Source organism: Anabrus simplex, chromosome 4, assembly GCF_040414725.1.
Source record: "Anabrus simplex isolate iqAnaSimp1 chromosome 4, ASM4041472v1, whole genome shotgun sequence".
Classification (NCBI taxonomy): Eukaryota; Metazoa; Arthropoda; class Insecta; order Orthoptera; family Tettigoniidae; genus Anabrus; species Anabrus simplex.
The window spans coordinates 67,424,760-67,442,766 of record NC_090268.1 but is presented as its reverse complement, the minus strand read 5'-3'; the positions used below and the strand labels follow the sequence as shown (position 1 = coordinate 67,442,766).

At 42.9% G+C, this 18,007-nt stretch overlaps 1 protein-coding gene across 2 annotated transcripts in view; it reads left to right on the top strand.

Moving 5' to 3' along the window:
- The window catches only part of LOC136871625 (aromatic-L-amino-acid decarboxylase), a 144,563-nt gene that overhangs the window by 82,420 nt on the left and 44,136 nt on the right, over window positions 1–18,007 (top strand). For both annotated transcript variants that reach the window (XM_067145091.2, XM_067145092.2), the window contains exons 2-5: window positions 7,661–7,796; window positions 14,031–14,151; window positions 15,896–16,009; window positions 16,212–16,331. In XM_067145091.2, the coding sequence (XP_067001192.2) occupies window positions 7,717–7,796; window positions 14,031–14,151; window positions 15,896–16,009; window positions 16,212–16,331 (435 nt within the window). In that variant the 5' untranslated portion in view covers window positions 7,661–7,716. The remainder of the gene's footprint in view (window positions 1–7,660; window positions 7,797–14,030; window positions 14,152–15,895; window positions 16,010–16,211; window positions 16,332–18,007) is intronic.

The following is an 18,007-nucleotide window of genomic DNA, read 5'->3' as shown; positions in this document are numbered from 1 at the left end:
ACATGAACTAAATAGTTTTTAAAAAGTTTAAAAATATTATAATCAGAATTCTGCTTGTAAATGAAAATTTTAAGTCGAGAAACTGGCTGATTATGTCCTAAATAAGGGCGAAACATGTCCTAACAACTGAATCGTTGTTAATGCAAAGATTCTATTTGTAAAGAAAATTAAATTGTATTGAAAAGGTAGACACCTTCAAAGTTGTTTTGATTAAATACCATTATCGAAATTCAGACTGTTAATTCAAAACTGCCTATACATTGAAAAACAAAATAGTGTTTTACAGAGTAATTTAAATTCAAATTTTATCCTTGTCATGATAGATCGCGTCTTCTGGAATATGCTGGGGTGGCTTTCCGTCCTCTCTCCCACTTCGGTGTGTCTACAGCGTGCTTCATATTTGCTAAGTTCGAGTAAAATAGTAATAATTTTTGTTACCGAGTTTGTGTGGATCACAGAGGTGAAAGAAGGTGCGGGCATGAATGAGTCGATATAAGACAATCAGAAGATTAATTTAACACTTTAAAATTATAGCTATATTTCTTTCCCTGCTACCTTTTGGTTTCTTTTCAAATTTTAAATTTTGCACTTTGCTAAGAAAGCAACAATTCAAGTACAGAACTAGCTCGTTAGCTTAGGTCCAATGTTGGAAAAATCAGAATAATCAACAAATTACCAATTAACAGTCTGAGCTTAAAGCTCCCAGTTTACAAATGTTACTTGAGCACAACTGCTCTATTCAATCAATAATCAAGGAGACGGATCTCATAATTTCTTTTACACCATTAGTAAGAGCATATTTGCTGTACAAGTTTGTCTAGGAGACTAATCTCCGACCACGAACCTGCTACGCAGGCGTAGCAGGGGGAGAGGTGATACTCCCACGTGGCGCGTCCCAGGTGGCGGATAGGGGGGTCCTAACCGGCTTGCCGGCGGACTTGAGGGAAATAAAATACCTCTCGCGGACCAAACACACACCCCCTGTGGGTGGGGGTGGCTGACGAATAATACACCCACCGTATCTCCTGCCTGTCGTGACAGGCGACTAAAAGGGGCGACCAAGGAATGATTGTATTAGAACCATGAAACTACTTTTGATTAGTACCATCACGCGCGGAACACCATCGGTCGCTTTTACTTGCGAGTAGTGCCACTCTGTTAGGTACTCCATAGTTTTGTGATTCGTAGCACTCGAGTGGGGTTCAGTGTGGGTTTCCAGTACCCGTGAGTCGTGCCCGTGTGTGCAACACCACAGGTCTGGGCGTTGCCTGTGAGTTGTACCCGTGTGAGCGACACCACGCGTCTGGGCGTAGCCTGTGAGTTGTACCACTATACGAGCGACACCGTAGGTCTGCGTTGCCAGTGATTAGTACCCACTCTGTAGGAACGCCACGGGAATACCGGCGCCCGTGATTAGTACAACTAGGTGAGGAACCTCATCGGTTTGCGTTGGCTATGAGTGGCGCCATTGTGTGAGAAACACCATAGGTCTGCGTTACCTTTACGACGTACAATACTTGTGAGTAGTACCTTAATGTTTGGAACACCGTGAGTTTACGCTACCTTTGATTAGTACCGCAGCTTGAGAAATATCATGGTTCTCCTTTACTACCGATAAGTGCCATTAGCATCATTGTGCTTTATAAGTGGTCCCTTGGTCACTAATACTATTATTTACAATCTTTTTTGAGTCTGATTCATTGTTTTTTGTTATGTTCATGTCCATCCATTCATTCTTCATGACATTTTTTATTTTTTATTTTTTATTTTGGTCAGTGGGTGCTTTCCATTTTTTGTTGTTATCTCATTTCGTACCATTAGGGGCCGATGACGTCGATGTTAGGCCCCTCTAAACAACAAGCATCATCATCATCAGCACTAATCTCCGAAGCTAACATTACAACCTTCCAAAGGAACCATTCAACCTTTACATTAATGAAAGAGCGCGTTTGCTCTAAAAAATTTACACTTAGGAATCTATTTCCAGAAACGTCTGAACCTATCAAAGGCACAACCTACATTCTACAAATTTAAGCAGTATTCACTGTCTTATATGTTCAACAGTCTAACATCTTTACATAAAAAGAATGAAATAGAGTTTAACAGGGGTGTCGAGTACCCATTCTACCAGGCCTTTGTGAAAAACAACAGGTTAAAGTTACTGGCCAAAAAAAAAAAATGAAAATTGTGAGGAGGCGGACACTTGTGCTCCTTGAAAATTGAAATGAAAATTTTAAAACCCTATTTCGGTTCATGGCTCGAAATTACAGAGGCTAAGCCTATACTACTGAGGTGATTAGATGGAGAGAATATTTAAGTTACAAAGATTACAAACAGAAAATGGTTAGCAAATCATAGTCACCTCAAAATCAAGTTAATAGGGAACACGATAGGGTAGCTCACTCTCTATTCCCTGATTTCGGTTGAGTTCCTTGGCTTCTATGAAATTTGCATTTGAATTTTTGGAATTTACTTTTTAGAAAATTAAAGTTGCACTGTTAAATATTGGAAACCTTCTCCTCGAGCTAGCTTTCAAAGACTATCGCTTAGTTAATCCAGGACTGCCATTACCTTGAGCTGGTGGACTTCTCGAAGTTGGACGAGGCGCCTCCGCCTCCTTTATAAACACACACTCTGTAGACTGGAACGATCAACAAGACAACCTGATCCGAAATTGCGCCAGCTTTTATACCGAGAGGAAAGTTCCAGAAAACTCTGGACTAAGGCCCGACACACACCCAATTCTTATTGGGTAATTGCATAAATACCAGACACAGTTGATTGGATGAAAAATAAATATACAAAATTTTCTATTGGCCAAAATATTAAGTTGGCGGGAAGAGATAGAAGTGTTGTAAACTTTAACACACCAAAAACAAAGAATAATCAATTCAGTTTGGGAAACCTTAGAATACAAAATTGCTTTACAATTGTAATAGTCAATCTTCACACCAGAGGGCATAACATAAGTTTATAGTAGAGAGATCTGTAGGGAAATGTCCAAACTTCGTGTATTAGTTGTTGCGAGTTTTAGATTTTAGATGGCATTCTCCAAGGCGTTTCATTTAAATGAACGGGGTGGGTGTACCTCCGGTACAATTTTATATTCAGCGTTTTAAGGAAAGCCACAATATCACGAAGCAGGCAGTGTGCGGAGAAACAGGATCCACGAACACTGGCGATGCTAACAGTTGGCGAAAAAGCGTGGCTCATATACCGTAATCAATTCGTACGCAAACATTTGTTTTGCTAGTTGCTTTACGTCGCACCGACACAGATAGGTCTTATGGCGACGATAGGACAGGGAAGGCCTAGAAATGGGAAGGAAGCGGCCGTGGCATTAATTAAGGTACAGCCCCAGCATTTTCCTGGTGTGAAAATGGGAAACCACGGAAAACATTTTCAGGGCTGCCGACAATGGGGTTCGAACCTACTATCTCCCGAATACTGGACGCACTAAAGCGACTGCAGCTATCGGGCTCGGTACGCAAACATTATTGTCAATTCCGATGAAACTGCATTGTTTTTTATTGCCGAGCCAAACGGACTTACAATTTTTAAGGAGAGAGGTGCCAGCCGGGAACTTGTACAAGGTTGGGGTCATTGTACTGTGTTGCAATGCGCACGGAAGCGAAAGACTTGTCCCCTCGTCATAGGAAAGTAGGAATGTTCGATAAGCTACGATGTTTCAGGGCGTCGGGCACCTTCCGTGCAAATACAAGGCATATAAAAAATGCAAACAGTCCAGTAATTAAAAAAATAAAACATGTGCACAGGGGAACCAGCATAATTTGTCACACTTTCTTTCTTTCTTTCTTTCTTTCTTTCTTTCTTTCTTTCTTTCTTTCTTTCTTTCTTTCGTTGTGTGAGGTTATGTTTGTCAGTGAGTTGTCCAAGTGCATTATTCGAATGCTGTAAATGCACCTTGTTGGATACATTTTGGAGAAAAATTTTCATGGTATTTGAAAGGTTTAAATTGTGAATCAAGGTTAATTGCATGCAGTAACGGGTCTTAGAATATTTTGTTCTTGTTTCTGAATTACGAGTTGGCGGTTAATTCGAAATCGCGTAATTCGAAGTCCGATTTTTACGTCCTAACGACTTCGAATTAACGAGGTTTCACTGTATAATGATCGTCCTCGTAAGAATGTATACAGGCTATTCTCAAACATGCCGGAAGTAATCGGGAGTGTACCATAGTACACCCCAAAACAACACAAAATGCCCTATGAATTCATGCCCTTCGGCCGATGGTTTACGAGTTACGGACGTTCCAACTTTGTACGGGAAGCACATCCCATGTCGAGTAGCTTCGTCATGTTTGTGTACTAGCAGGGATACCGCATTATAACACATGAAGTCCTCAGAATGCCCACCATGCACTTGAATGCAAGCCTGAACAGTGAACACTCCACCTCATTGATTGCCGGACACGTTCGAACACTGTGGCAACCATACGCTGATGAAGTACCGCAATGTCCGTAACGACATGCTTGACTCCAAACTTAATCCCGAATACGAATCTAACCAATGAAGTTATTAATTAAAACAGGCATAACTCGTAAAGGATCGATACTAAGATTGATTGATTGACTTATTCATTTATTTATTTATTTATTTATTTATTTATTTATTTATTTATTTATTTATTTATTTATTTATTTATTTATTTATTTATTTATTTATTTATTATCAACAGCATAACGCAGAATTACAAAGATCCGAACTATGTACAATAGATAGTAATCTAAAATGAAAGATATATATATTTACAAAGGACACAAACATACACAATAAAAACTGTACAATCATATATAATACACATGTACATAAGCAACGACATTAACAAACGAAAATACATTTGCAGTAAATACAGTAGAAGAACAGGAAAGGGCAAGAAGGAATGTTTCACTGTATTTTTTTTAAATATATGTTTCCAATTAATTTTGTTCTCATCTAAAAGAAAGTTTATTGAATTTATAATTGAAAAGTATATTTGCCCTCGTGGTAGGCTATCCTGTTTGTCCTCCCCTCGTCGATTATTAGTATCATTAGGAGAGGAGAACCATGGGTCTACGTTACCTGTGATTAATACCGCTATGTGAGAAACATCATGAGTCTACGTTACGTCGTCTTTTAGAATTCTAGTGAGTGGATGGATTTTGGAATTTTGATAAATCATATCATTGCGTTTCATCTTGTGCCCCACGAACCTACTACGCTGGCGTAGCAGGGGGAGAGGTGATACTCCCACGTGGCGCGTCCCAGGTGGCGGATAGCGGGGTCCTAACTGGCTTGCCGGCGGACTTGAGGGAAGTAAAATACCTCTCGCGGACCAAACACACTATCCCCTGCGGGTGGGGGACGCACATGTAGAATACACCCGCGGTATCCTCTGCCTGTCGTATGAGGCGACAAAAAGGGGCGCGACCAAGGCGCAGACATGGATTGCGGTTTGGTAAAATGTGATGGACCTCCTGTGGATTTACAGGTAATCCCTGCCTCTCGTAGAAGGCGACTTAAAGGGACATGTGGCCAATGTCCCTTCTTTATTTTTTATTGCTTCTTGAGGGTTAGATGTAGACCATTCTAAATTATTGATGTGCGTGCTGCTCGGCGATGGAGCTCCTACGTGTGCGACTACGCTCGAAAGCCCGTGCCAGTAACCACCCAGGAAGCGGCGGGTGGGAGTGTCATGTACCCGGGCAGTAGCATCCGCCTGACATGGCAGGTCCCCGCACAGCCGAATGCCAGAAGGACATATTCTTATTAATTATTTTTATTTATTTGTCCTATATTTAGTGCTCTGTACACGCTATGGGGTACATGCTATTACGGCAGACTGGAGGAAGGGAATCCTTGTGCTCATTGCCTCAGTCCTCCCGCATTAGGCATCGTATAACATCGGACCCCAGGCAGTACCGGCTATGACAAGGTGGATATTGCCTTGGATGCTTGGTTCGGCTACAGAGACCCCTGATCGGAGTGGATGGCATTCGGGGAGGATGATTTCGGGCATGGCGTCGACACAACATCCGCCTGTCACCTCGGGTAGTTCGCTACCCAAGTCTTTAACTTTCGATTCTCTAAGGGGGCAACCCCTTGGGAACAAGCGCAGCGTATTAATCTGGGTTAAAACTTCCCTAGGTTCCTGGTTGCTACCAGAAGATTTCAAGCTGCTCAAATCGATTCACTTCAGTCGACACATCGAAGGTGTATACGGCAAACTGGAGGATCCTAAGAAAATGCGCAATGGTGGTTTGCTTCTGAAGACGAGTACTGCGCTCCAAGCAGATCGGTTGCTTAAGTGCGACCACTTTGGCAAAATCCCCGTCAAAGTGGAAGAGCACAAAACCTTGAATCTGGTTCGTGCAGTTATTTTCTACCGTGATCTCGTCTTGAACACTGACGATGAATTGATGGAAGACATGACGCACGTCCGGCGTATCACACGCAAAGTCAACGGCGAAGACGGTTCCACGCGTGCGTTCATAGTCTCCTTCAAATTGTCAGTGTTGCCAGAGAAAGTCAAGGTAACAACCTATCGTTGCGATGTGAGGCCGTACATCCCGCCTCCTATGTAGTGCTATCAATGCCAGAGATTCGGACACATGGTGTCTCGTTGTTCGAATCAGTCTGTGTATGGTACATGTAGGAAAGTAGCTCACGGCGCGGAGGAGTGCACTCCTCCGTTCAAGTGCACTAACTGCTCTGGTCTTCATTCTCCTAGGGATCGGAACTGTCCGACCTATCTGAATGAGAAGAAGATCCAGGAGATCAAGACCATGAATGGTCTTTCCTACCAGATAAGCTTCCACCTCCCTTTCTATTATTGGGAGATTTTAACGCCCAACACCCCATATGGAGCTCTGAGACGCCTTGCCCCGTTGGTTCCGCTGTTTCGATGAAATACACACGATGATCTCTGTAACAGTGACCATTATCCCATCATACTTACTTTGTTGAACCAAAAATCCGTCGAGGCTCCCTCTCGACGGATTCTTAAACATGCTGATTGGCCAAAGTACACATCACTAGCTGTTTTAACGATGATATCAGGCGAACAGTCAGCGAGGAAATAACTTACATCACCCAAGTTATTCTTGCTGCTGCTGAGGAGTCCATTCCGTTCTTCTCGGGGTCTCCTCGCCGAAAACTCGTTCCTTGGTGGACGAAGAAATAGCAGCAGCTATCAAAGAACGCCGCCGCGCTCACCGTTTCCGTAAACAGCCTACTGCGGCCAACTTGGTAACATTTAAGAAACTCCGCGCTAAGGCGCGAGTTCTTATTCGACAAAGTAAGAAGGCTTCATGGGAGAGATATGTGTCGTCTATGACGTCACATACTCCATCATCTCAAGTGTGGACTAAGCTTCGACGGATTTCGGGTATCTAAGGATCATCTCCTGTACCGGGAATTTCCATTGCAGGCAGTGTCGCAACTGACCCTCTCACGATTGCTAACCCCTAAAAACAACAAGAATCATCATCATCATCCTCATCATCATCTTGTGCCATTAGGGGCGGATGTCCTAGATGTTAGACCCCTTTAAACAACAAACTTCATCATCATCATCATCATGATCATCATCATCATCATCATCATCACATCTGTGTTGTATGCATAATTAATGAACTAAAATTTCATGTCTGTTCCTCAGCACTGTCTGGATAGCGGCTGTCTATAGCAACAGAGTTGCCAAACAAGAGGACAACAATGGACGCTGCTGAATTTCGCAAATTTGGACGTGCGGCTATTGACTTTATTGCTGATTACCTAGAGACTATACGTGAGAGGTAAGTTGTTGATCGTTCATATAATTTTTATCACGACAAAGCTTCTCCATAAATCCAAACGATGGTTCTTATTCTGTCAGTTCATGGAACGTAGCACGCACCCATACATCGACCCTTATAACAATATTTCCATACCGTACTGACATCGTTGATTCTCTTATATTCGAGTTGGATAAGTGGGACTGGCTTCTTGTTGTTTGTTTGTTTGTTTGTTTGTTTGTTTGTTTGTTTGTTTGTTTGTTTGTTTGTTTGTTTGTTTGTTTGTTTGTTTCCTCACTGGATCAGAGGTAGCGTGTCCTAAGTTTGCGGATTCGATCACGGTCGAGGTAGACAATTTTTGAAGGACAGGCACCAATTTTTGCACTGTGTCATACCGTTGATATGTTGAACACATCAGGTGATGTGCTCAGCTTCCACAGAACATAATTAACTCAGGCGGTTCTGACACCGTGGCACCGAGCTCTATAGCTGTAGTCGCTTAAGTGCGGCCAGTATCCAGTATTCGGGAGATAGTAGGTTCGAATCCCACTGTCGGCAGCCCTGAAGATGGTTTTCCGTGGTTTCCCATTTTCATACCAGGCAAATGCTGGGGCTGTACCTTAATTAAGGCCACGGCCGCTTCCTTCCCACTCCTAGCCCTCTCCTGTCCCATCGTCGCCATAAGACATATCTGTGTCGGTGCGACGTAAAGCAACTAGCAAAAAAAAAAAAAATGACACCGTGGCAGTCCCTTTGGTGAAAAAAACTGGAGGTTCTTAGGCCTACATGTCTCTCGATCATAGCCATCCGTCAATATTTTGTATCATTAATTTCAGTAGACCATCAGCCATAAGACAGCCTGCACCAGTGGCGTAGGTAAGGAGCATACATCCCCCCATGAAGCGTTTGTACTCCTTGTTATAAATAAATACTAAAACATAGTAAAATATTCAAAAAACGTTTAAAATGTGTTTTTTTATTTGTAGTTTTTTTACAAATTGCTTTACGTCGCACTGACACAGATAGGTCTTATGACGACGACTTGTGTGAAAATGGAAAACCACGGAAAACCATCTTCAGGGCTGACAACAGTGGGGGTTCGAACCCACTATCTCCCGAATACTGGATACTGGCCGCACTTAAGCGACTGCAACTATCGAGGTCGGTACCGACACAGTTAAGTCTTATGGCGACGATAAGCGCCTGCATCTCACCGGTGGGTTCCCTGGCTCAAATCCCGGTCACTCCAAGCGAGATTTGTGCTGGGCAAGTTTCTCGCCGGGTACTCTGGTTTTCCCCGCCATCTTTCATTCCAACAATACTCTCCAATATCATTTCATTTCGTGTGTTAGTCATTAATGATTGCCCCAGAAGAGAGCAGCCGGCACAATTTCTATCTTCGCCGCGAGATGGGGGCTTCATTCATTCCATTACTGACCCGGGTAAAACTGGAAACAGGCTGTGGATTTTCACTTTCGCCCCCCTCCCCCCAAAGTTGTATATAAATGGACCCCCTGCGTATTTAAAATGTATTATTATTATTATTATTATTATTATTATTATTATTATTTTGCTAGGGGCTTTACGTCGCACCGACACAGATAGGTCTTATGGCGACGATGGGATAGGAAAGGCCTAGGAGTTGGAAGGAAGCGGCCGTGGCCTTAATTAAGGTACAGCCCCAGCATTTGCCTGGTGTGAAAATGGGAAACCACGGAAAACCATCTTCAGGGCTGCCGATAGTGGGATTCGAGCCTACTATCTCCCGGATGCAAGCTCACAGCCGAGCGCCTCTACGCGCACGGCCAACTCGCCCGGTGTATTATTATTATTACTATTATTATTATTATTATTATTATTATCCCCCCAAGAAAAAGTTTAATCTACGCTACTGCCGTGCACTGTTGCTAAGTAACATCGCGTTACATATTTTCTATCGCTAATTTCACTAGATCGCCTGCTAAACGCATGGATTCAATTCCAGACCTTTCCACAGTGTTCGTAAGGAGTGAGGGCATATGATGCTGTTGATGATTGGGCCGTCAGATGGAGATGTTATAATCTTTGGGCAGACTCCTTGATGTTACTCGGCAGGAGTAGGCTATAGAGGCCTCATCACCCCACACCTAGACGCTCAGGTCTCCCTTAGGATTCAAATAGAAAGATCTGAACCAGCCGAACTGGCGGTCACTCCGTACGTCGAAATTGGTAAGCGTAGTCTGTGCAGGCGCCTAGATAACACTATTTCAGGAGTCCTGCAGCCCTGTATCTGAAGTCATAGAGTGGTGGTGGTGATTATCGTTGTAAGAGGAACTACAACTAGGCAACCACCATCTGTTAACAGATATCAGAGAGAAAAAATGGAAAATATCCGACACTTCGAAAAATGAAAGTATCGGCCAAAGAAAGACAAGGACCACGAAGGGCGTGAAAATGAAAGACTCCCTAGGCCTAGAATGGTCTAATACCGTCGGGGTTGGAAAAGAACAAGAGTTGACCAGAGGAGGCCGGATAGGATAGACGAAAGTGAGGAGCTTGACACAAGTAATTGGAAGCAATGCCAGGATTCAGCTCAGGGTCCCATGGTCGCCAACCCACGCTCCTAAGTTAAGATCCCCTGGGGCCGTTTTAGTCGCGTCTTGCGATAGGCAGGGATATTGTGGGTGTTATTCTACCACCTCCATGGTCACCTAGTGTACTTCATGCATTGTACAGTTCAGTGTAATATTTCAGCAGTGTGATGTTTTCGAAACTAAGCACGGTAAGTGCTGAGACGTACGTCAGTGACATTGTAAACAACCGCGGGTAGTCTACGTCCTACCAGTAATACGAGTAGGTATATACATGAGAACTTTTAATTCTTCCAGAAATGCATGTCTGATCTATTCCATTACACGATATGCATACTTACAAATATCCCAGAACTTTGTAATGCTTTCCTGGTTCAAAACAACATATTGGATATAATTTTGAGAGTATGTTCCTCAAGATCCTCTTAACATCGCTCAGAAATAAATTAGCGCTGTTGATCGCATTTAGTGGCAGAATGCGTTTGTGACAATCACGGAACTTTTGCTTACGGAGCAGGCATAGCATGAAATTTAACAAATGGTCATGAGTGGACGTTGCGCTTAATAACTGGAGTTCGGTGAGCAAAATTGAATGATATGCCCAAAGAATGAGCTATTTAACATAATATACCCCTTCAATCAAAATATTGACGTGCAGGCAACAACACGAACTAGAAACTACCGAAGATACAAGGAATTATTTTAAAATCTTCGTAATGATTCAAAGTTCATGAGCTAAAAACGTATGTAACACCGAGACAAAGACTTTACCGAAACAGTCAAGTTACCCGGAATTCTATTAGAGCATAATTCCGAATATAAGGCTCGCCGTCATTCCAGATATCGACAGCTCATTATTTTGAGCGGGGTGTGGGGAGTAAATGGAGAGTCCCAGTGCAAAAATTATGCCCTCTTACTCATCTCTTTCCTAGGGTTACCCAGTGAGTCGGAAAAATCTCTATTTTTCTGCACTGGTGGGGGAAAAGCACTCTGACTTGGAGGCGGTATTTTCTTCCCAGCCAGAGCTGAAGCTCCTTCCCTCTTCCCTGAATGAAATTGGAAAATATAAACTAATGATTTAGTGAATGTGAGGGGTAACCAAGCTACCAAAGAAACGGGCCTTTTCAAGGTCACTTTTGATACAAATTAGTGAGGTAGGGTGTAGATTTGGAATAGGCCGAAAAGTAACTTAGGCCAGGTCACCAAGGGCCTAGATGTTAGAGCTGTGTGTTCGGCTTCTTAGTTCTTATGACCTGTTGAGATAATCTAGTCGGTTGACTAAGCTTGCAGGATTCTAGACTTGGTCATCTTAGCTATATTGTTAACCTCAATTCTATGAGTTGGAATACGAATATCGGATCGTATCCTTCTGTTAGATTTGATAATAAAAAATAAATAATTTTTTTACGTTCCACTAACAACTTTTTCGGTTTACGAGGTGCCGAAATTTCGTCCCGTATGAGTTCTTTAACGTGCCAGTAAATCTACCGACACGAGGCTGACGTATTTGCGCACCTTCAAATACCACCGGACTGAGCCAGGATTGAACCTACCAAGTTGGGGTCAGAAGGTCAGCACCTCAGCAGTCTGAGCCACTCAGCCCAGCTATTAGATCTCAGGCAAGGGGCTTTCATCATTCTTCAGTAATTTGTTTTGTGTGTGTTATAACCGCGCTGAAGTTTGGCCATAACGATTGTTATTTATCCGTAGTAGGCTTCGAGAAAATTATTTACAATTTAAACATTAAATACCGAGCTCAATAGCTGCAGTCGCTTAAGTGCGGCCAGTATCCAGTATTCGGGAGATCGTGGGTTCGAACTCCACTGTCGGCAGCCCTGAAGATGGTTTTCCGTGGTTTCCCATTTTCACACCAGGCAAATGCTGGTGCTGTACCTTAATTAAGGCCACGGCCGCTTCCTTCCCATTCCAAGCCACTTCCTGCCTCATCGTCGCCATAAGACCTATCTGTGTCGGTGCGACGTAAACCAAAAGAAAAACAAAACATAAAATCTATCCATTTTCGCTCGTCTCAAGAATACACTATGAAACCGTGTGTCTCTCGAAATGATGGCATATACTTCTTCTTCTTCTTTATTTGTTTACCCTCCAGGGTCGGCTTTTCCCTCGGACTCAGCCAGGGATTTCACCTCTTCCGCCTCAAGGGCAGTGTCCTGGAGCAGACTCTGGGTCAGGGGTTACAACCGGAGAGGATGACTGCTATGCGGAACAGGGGCCCACCTCTACTCAGTTGACCTCCCGACGCTGACTGGACCCCGTTCCAGCCCTCGTACCACTTTTCAAATTTCGTGGACTAACCACTACACCACAGAGGCGGACGATGGCATATACGACTTCGCTATTTTACTTTGTTGATCGCGCGCGCTTTTGGTAACACTTTCAATAGTGCACGCTCAGAATAGCTTCTAAACGATCAGCATTTTGTCTCTATTTATACTTAAATGACGGAACATTTCGTAGTAAATACTGTCCCCAAGCGAGTTGGCTGCTCTACTGTCACTACTCCAATCCTGGCCCTTTCCTATTCTCGCGACGCCAAAAACCTTTGATTTGTTAGTGCGACGTTAAACCACTAGCAAAAAAAAACTGTATATATGCACACCGTCGTGATTGTGATTGTCCATTTTAAGTACATTTTATTTCTGTTGTGACTTTTCGATATGTTCTAAATGCGAAAATGTAGATCATTACATTATTTCCATTTCCATTCTTTCCTGGCTTTAGCACTATGCACCGAAGAATCTTGCACGACATTTAGTACCATAAGATAATAAATTTAGAAGCCTCCGTGGCTCAGGCAGCAGCGCGTCTGCCTCTCACCGCTGGGTTCCGAGGTTCAAATCTCGGTCACTCCATGTGAGATTTGTGCTGGACCAAGCGGAGGCGGGACAGGTTTTTCTCCGGGTACTCCGGTTTTCCCTGTCGTCTTTCAATCCAGTAACACTCTTTAATATCATTTCATCTGTCAGTCAGTAATCATTGCCCCAGAGGAGTGCGACAGGCTTCGGCAGCCGGCACAATTCCTACCCTCGCCGCAAGATGGGGACCGAGCTCGATAGCTGCAGTCGCTTAAATGCGGCTAGTATCCAGTATTCGGGAGATAGTAGGTTCGAACCCCACTGTCGGCAGCCCTGAAGATGATTTTCCGTGGTTTCCCATTTTCACACCAGGCAAATGCTGGGGCTGTACCTTAATTAAGGCCACGGCCGCTTCCTTCCAACTCCCAGCCCTTCCCTGTCCCATCGTCGCCATAAGACCTATCTGTGTCGGTGCGACGTAAAGCAACTAGCAAAAAAATAGAAGAAAAAAGCAAGATGGGGGATTCATTCATTCCATCCCTGACCCGGCCACTGACTGGAAAACAGGCAAGGTTTTTTAAGACTGATTATCAGAAGAAAAGACGTCAAATTTGTGGTAATTGGTGAAGGTGAAATAAGACTGTCATTTCCGCAGTACATGAATTCGCGGTCGGGGCCAATGACTGCCATCTATATATTATGTCAACTGATGTAACCAACAATATTCTTAAATGATATTTTGATAATGTTGTGGAATGGATTCTCAAAATCAAATTCGATGTTATTTACATCAAAATGAACTTCTAAAGTGTTCGTCGAATTGCTTTTATTACCTGATCTTTTTTTTTTTTTTTTTTTTTTTTTTTCAGACCTGTGCTGCCGTCTGTAGAACCAGGATATCTCCAGAACTTGGTGCCCTCTCAGGCCCCACAAACGCCAGAGCAATGGGAAGACATCATGAAAGACCTCGACAGAGTCATTGTACCTGGGGTAAGCATATCATTATGTCACCTATGTGAACAAGGAAACTTGCCTTAACTACTGATTCTTAGGTGGCAACCTTCTGGCTAGAATACATCCACGGTATCCCCCTGTCTGTCGTTAAAGACGACTAAAGGGGGCTCTGAACTTGCGAGCCTAGATTAGTGACCACGGTTCCCCTAGCTGAGTTCAGCATTGCTTCCACTTGTTTCTTTCTTTTTTTTACGTCAAACGACACAGATAGGTCTTCTGGGTGACGATGGGATGGGAAGGGCCGTAGGAGTGTGAAGAAAACGGCCGTGGCCTTAATTAAGGCACAGCCCCAGCATTTGCCTGGTGTGAAAATAGGAAATCATGGAAAACCATCTTCAAGGCTGTCGACAGTGAGCTTAGAACCTACTGTCTCCTGAATGCAGGTTGGCACTACGTGACCCACACCACGCAGCCACTCATTCGGTAATTTGCCGATAACTTAATTCTTCGGAAGTATCGAAACTTCTATTTTCCTCATTCTTCTTCTTATTATTTTAACCATAAGTTGGTTAATTCCGCTGGCACGGAGGTTGGGTGTACAGTATGTGTCGTCTCCATCATAATTTCATCATCATCATCACCACCACCACCACGACGCGCAGGTCGCCTACGGGAGTCATTTCAAAAGTCCTGCATCTGGCAAGCAGAACTTGTCCTCGGACACTCCCGGTACTAAAAGCCTTACGCCATTTTACAATCTGTACTTGGGGTGATACCGTAATACTAGGTTTTGTCACTGTTTCTCAACTGTTGCTCTGGACATCTGCGAACACGGACATTTGCGGTCTCTGAGATATACTTGTGGTCACTCACAGAAATTCCTCATCAGTCACAGGAGATTTGCGGTCTCTGTAACAGGGGGATGGGCCTCATTAGCTTTATCTAGGAATATCCCCGCTAACCTGCCTGAGCTCCTGCTCGCTTGCTTCGAAAACAACATTTTTCTCTCGCGCCCATTATTTTTTACGGACTGATGCCTTCAGCCGTCATTGTGCGCATTACAAAGGTTACGAAAGGAAAAGTAAACGTGGAATCGTCACCTTGGTGTGTCTGAAGAAGAAGAACAAGTCATGTCATGTTTGGGAAACATAAAATTCTGCTATTTATAAACAAAGTATAAAACAGCCCAATTTTATTGTGTTGAAAGCTGGGATTAGTTCAGATGGCGGGTTTTTGAATAACAATGTCTTAAAAGTGAAAAAAATATTAAAAGCGGGTACATTTGCGTTCCACACAGGATAAAAAATTATTAATATGATTACAAATTCAAAATCTAACTTAAAATGAAGCGAGTAAAGTGATGACATCATTGAATTTTCTGTAGGCCTATTGATTATTTAATGAACAACCTCCAAAGTCGAGTACATATAATAATTTGGTCGACAGTAAATTACAGTATATGTTTTAAAATGCTGACTCTCATCACACTTATCCAGAGTGTTAACCTAGAACAAGCGAGCAGGAGCTCAGACAGGTTAACGGGGATACCGCGATATTAAGCTAATGAGGCCCATCCCTGCTGCAGTGACCGCGAATATCCTATGACTACCGTCGTCATAAGACCTATCTGTGTCGGTGCGACGTAAAACAAATATATTATAAAAATCTCCTGTGATTGTTGGGAATTTCTGTGAGTGTGCACACGTTTATTTCAATGACCGCAAATATCCGACAACCGTTGCTCTGACTGAGTTCTTTTGCTTCCTATCCATGTTTTCAGATGACTCACTGGCAGTCCCCAAACTTCCACGCCTATTATCCGACAGCGACTTCGTATCCCAGCATTGTAGGCGAGATGCTTTCTGCTGGATTCGCCTGCGTTGGTTTCAGCTGGGTAAGTACCTCAATAGGACTCACTCACTCACTCCGAGAGCGACTCGTCTCTGTAGGGGCCCTAAGCCTTTAATAAAAGAATTTCCCGAAACTAATCAGATTTCCTATGTTTTTCTTTTTTTACATTCTTTTCATGACTTATTAACTAGGTATGAGAATTTTCTTCTATGTCTATATATGATATTTGTTATGCAATCCTCCAGATAGCGAGTCCTGCCTGCACAGAGTTGGAGGTGGTAATGATGGACTGGCTGGGTAAGATGTTGGACCTACCCAAAGAGTTCCTCAACTGCTCTCAAGGCCCAGGCGGTGGAGTAATTCAAGTAAGTACCTACCTTGAAACGAAATTGATTCCTTTTCATCAGGTAACTGAATTGCTGTTGAGATGTGATGACGATTGTGATTGTTGTTTAAAGAGGCCGAACATGTAGGTCATCGGCCTAGTGGCTTATCTGATGGCTGAGTGGGGTGTGATAGGGTATAATTTTCCTCCTGAAAAATCGTGTGATTTCTGGAAAGCATCCAGCTTAAATCCTGAAATTGTCGTGGTGGTGGTGGTGGTGATTATTGTTCTATGGCATGTTTTAAGATGAAGTACAACTAGGCAACTATCTACATATATAAAACAAGAGTTTTGTCTGTACATTGCTCAGAATTTAAAAATAATTGTATTTCTTATCGGCCCTGTCCACAGTAACAAGGAAATTCACTCTTTAATTTTCCGCAATTTCTATCTGTCTGTCTATCTGTCTGTTTGTATGTATCCTATGTACGTGCATCACGAGAAAACGGCTGAAGAGAATTGAATGAAAATCGGTATATAAAGTCCGGGAGTAAGTCGCTACAATCTAGGCCATATATCATTTTATTCATGCTGAGTGAAATTGTAGTTTAGGGGAAAGCCTAAAATTTAATTCTTGAATATTTATGTTATTAGTGGTCCCATCGATAAATACTACATAATATTAAATTTCCAATCATTTATGTATACATTTTTACCGTACCGTCTATGATAACAGAGATATTCATTAATTTGGATTTTTGTTGCTATATCCATATCAGCGCCAAGTCACGAGAAAATGGGTAGAGAGATTTTTATGAAAATTGGTAGCCATGTCGGGGAATAAGTATCTACAGCACCCTACGCTATAAATAATTTTATAAGATGCGCTAATATCACACATTTGGAAGGAAATTAAACGTGAAGGCCTACAATATAGAAAGCTCATAAAACTGATCAACAATAACATTACATTGACCATTGTTTGTTGTGATATGCTTTATGTCTTCTGCTGGCACTCATCTCTGATATATGGGATTACTGCTGCGTGCCGATTATAACAGCCTGCTTGAATATTGGCGGAAGTAGCTGGGGAGTTAGATCTCTGTTCTTTAGCTTGCCATTTCTTTCCTCTGGTTCATACATTTTCTGATACTACTGGTACGTAACACACTGGTTCACCATAGCATTCCAGCTCTTCAATCCCTACTCTGAGGCACTCATTAGAATGAGCAGTGTGCACATTTAAAGGAATAATGACAGATAGTTTTCCGTGGTTTTCCATTCTCCTGCACTAGGGCGAATGCCGGGACAGTTCCTAGTACATCTCCTTCACCGTAACAAATCTCCTGGCCTGAGAGACGACGGCAGTGTCTAGGTGGCCCGCCTCCCCTTCAGGGAAGGAATGAAAACATTTTAGTAAGAAAGTAAGACTGCTTCCTGGTCATTCCAGCACTGGATCTTTCGACTGTTAGATCGGCAACGTAGCACTGTTCGTTACGCAACAGCGTGACCTAGGTGTAATATTCGATACAAAATTACAATTTAAGACCCATATAGAAACATATACAACCAAGGCTATGAAATTACTAGGCATTCTCTATCGCTTCACAGAAATTTCTGACCCCATTGCTCTTCGTCGCTTCTTCCTCACGATCGTTCAACCTCTCTTAAACTACTGCTGTTCGATTTGTACAACAGCCGCCCCCTCCAATACTA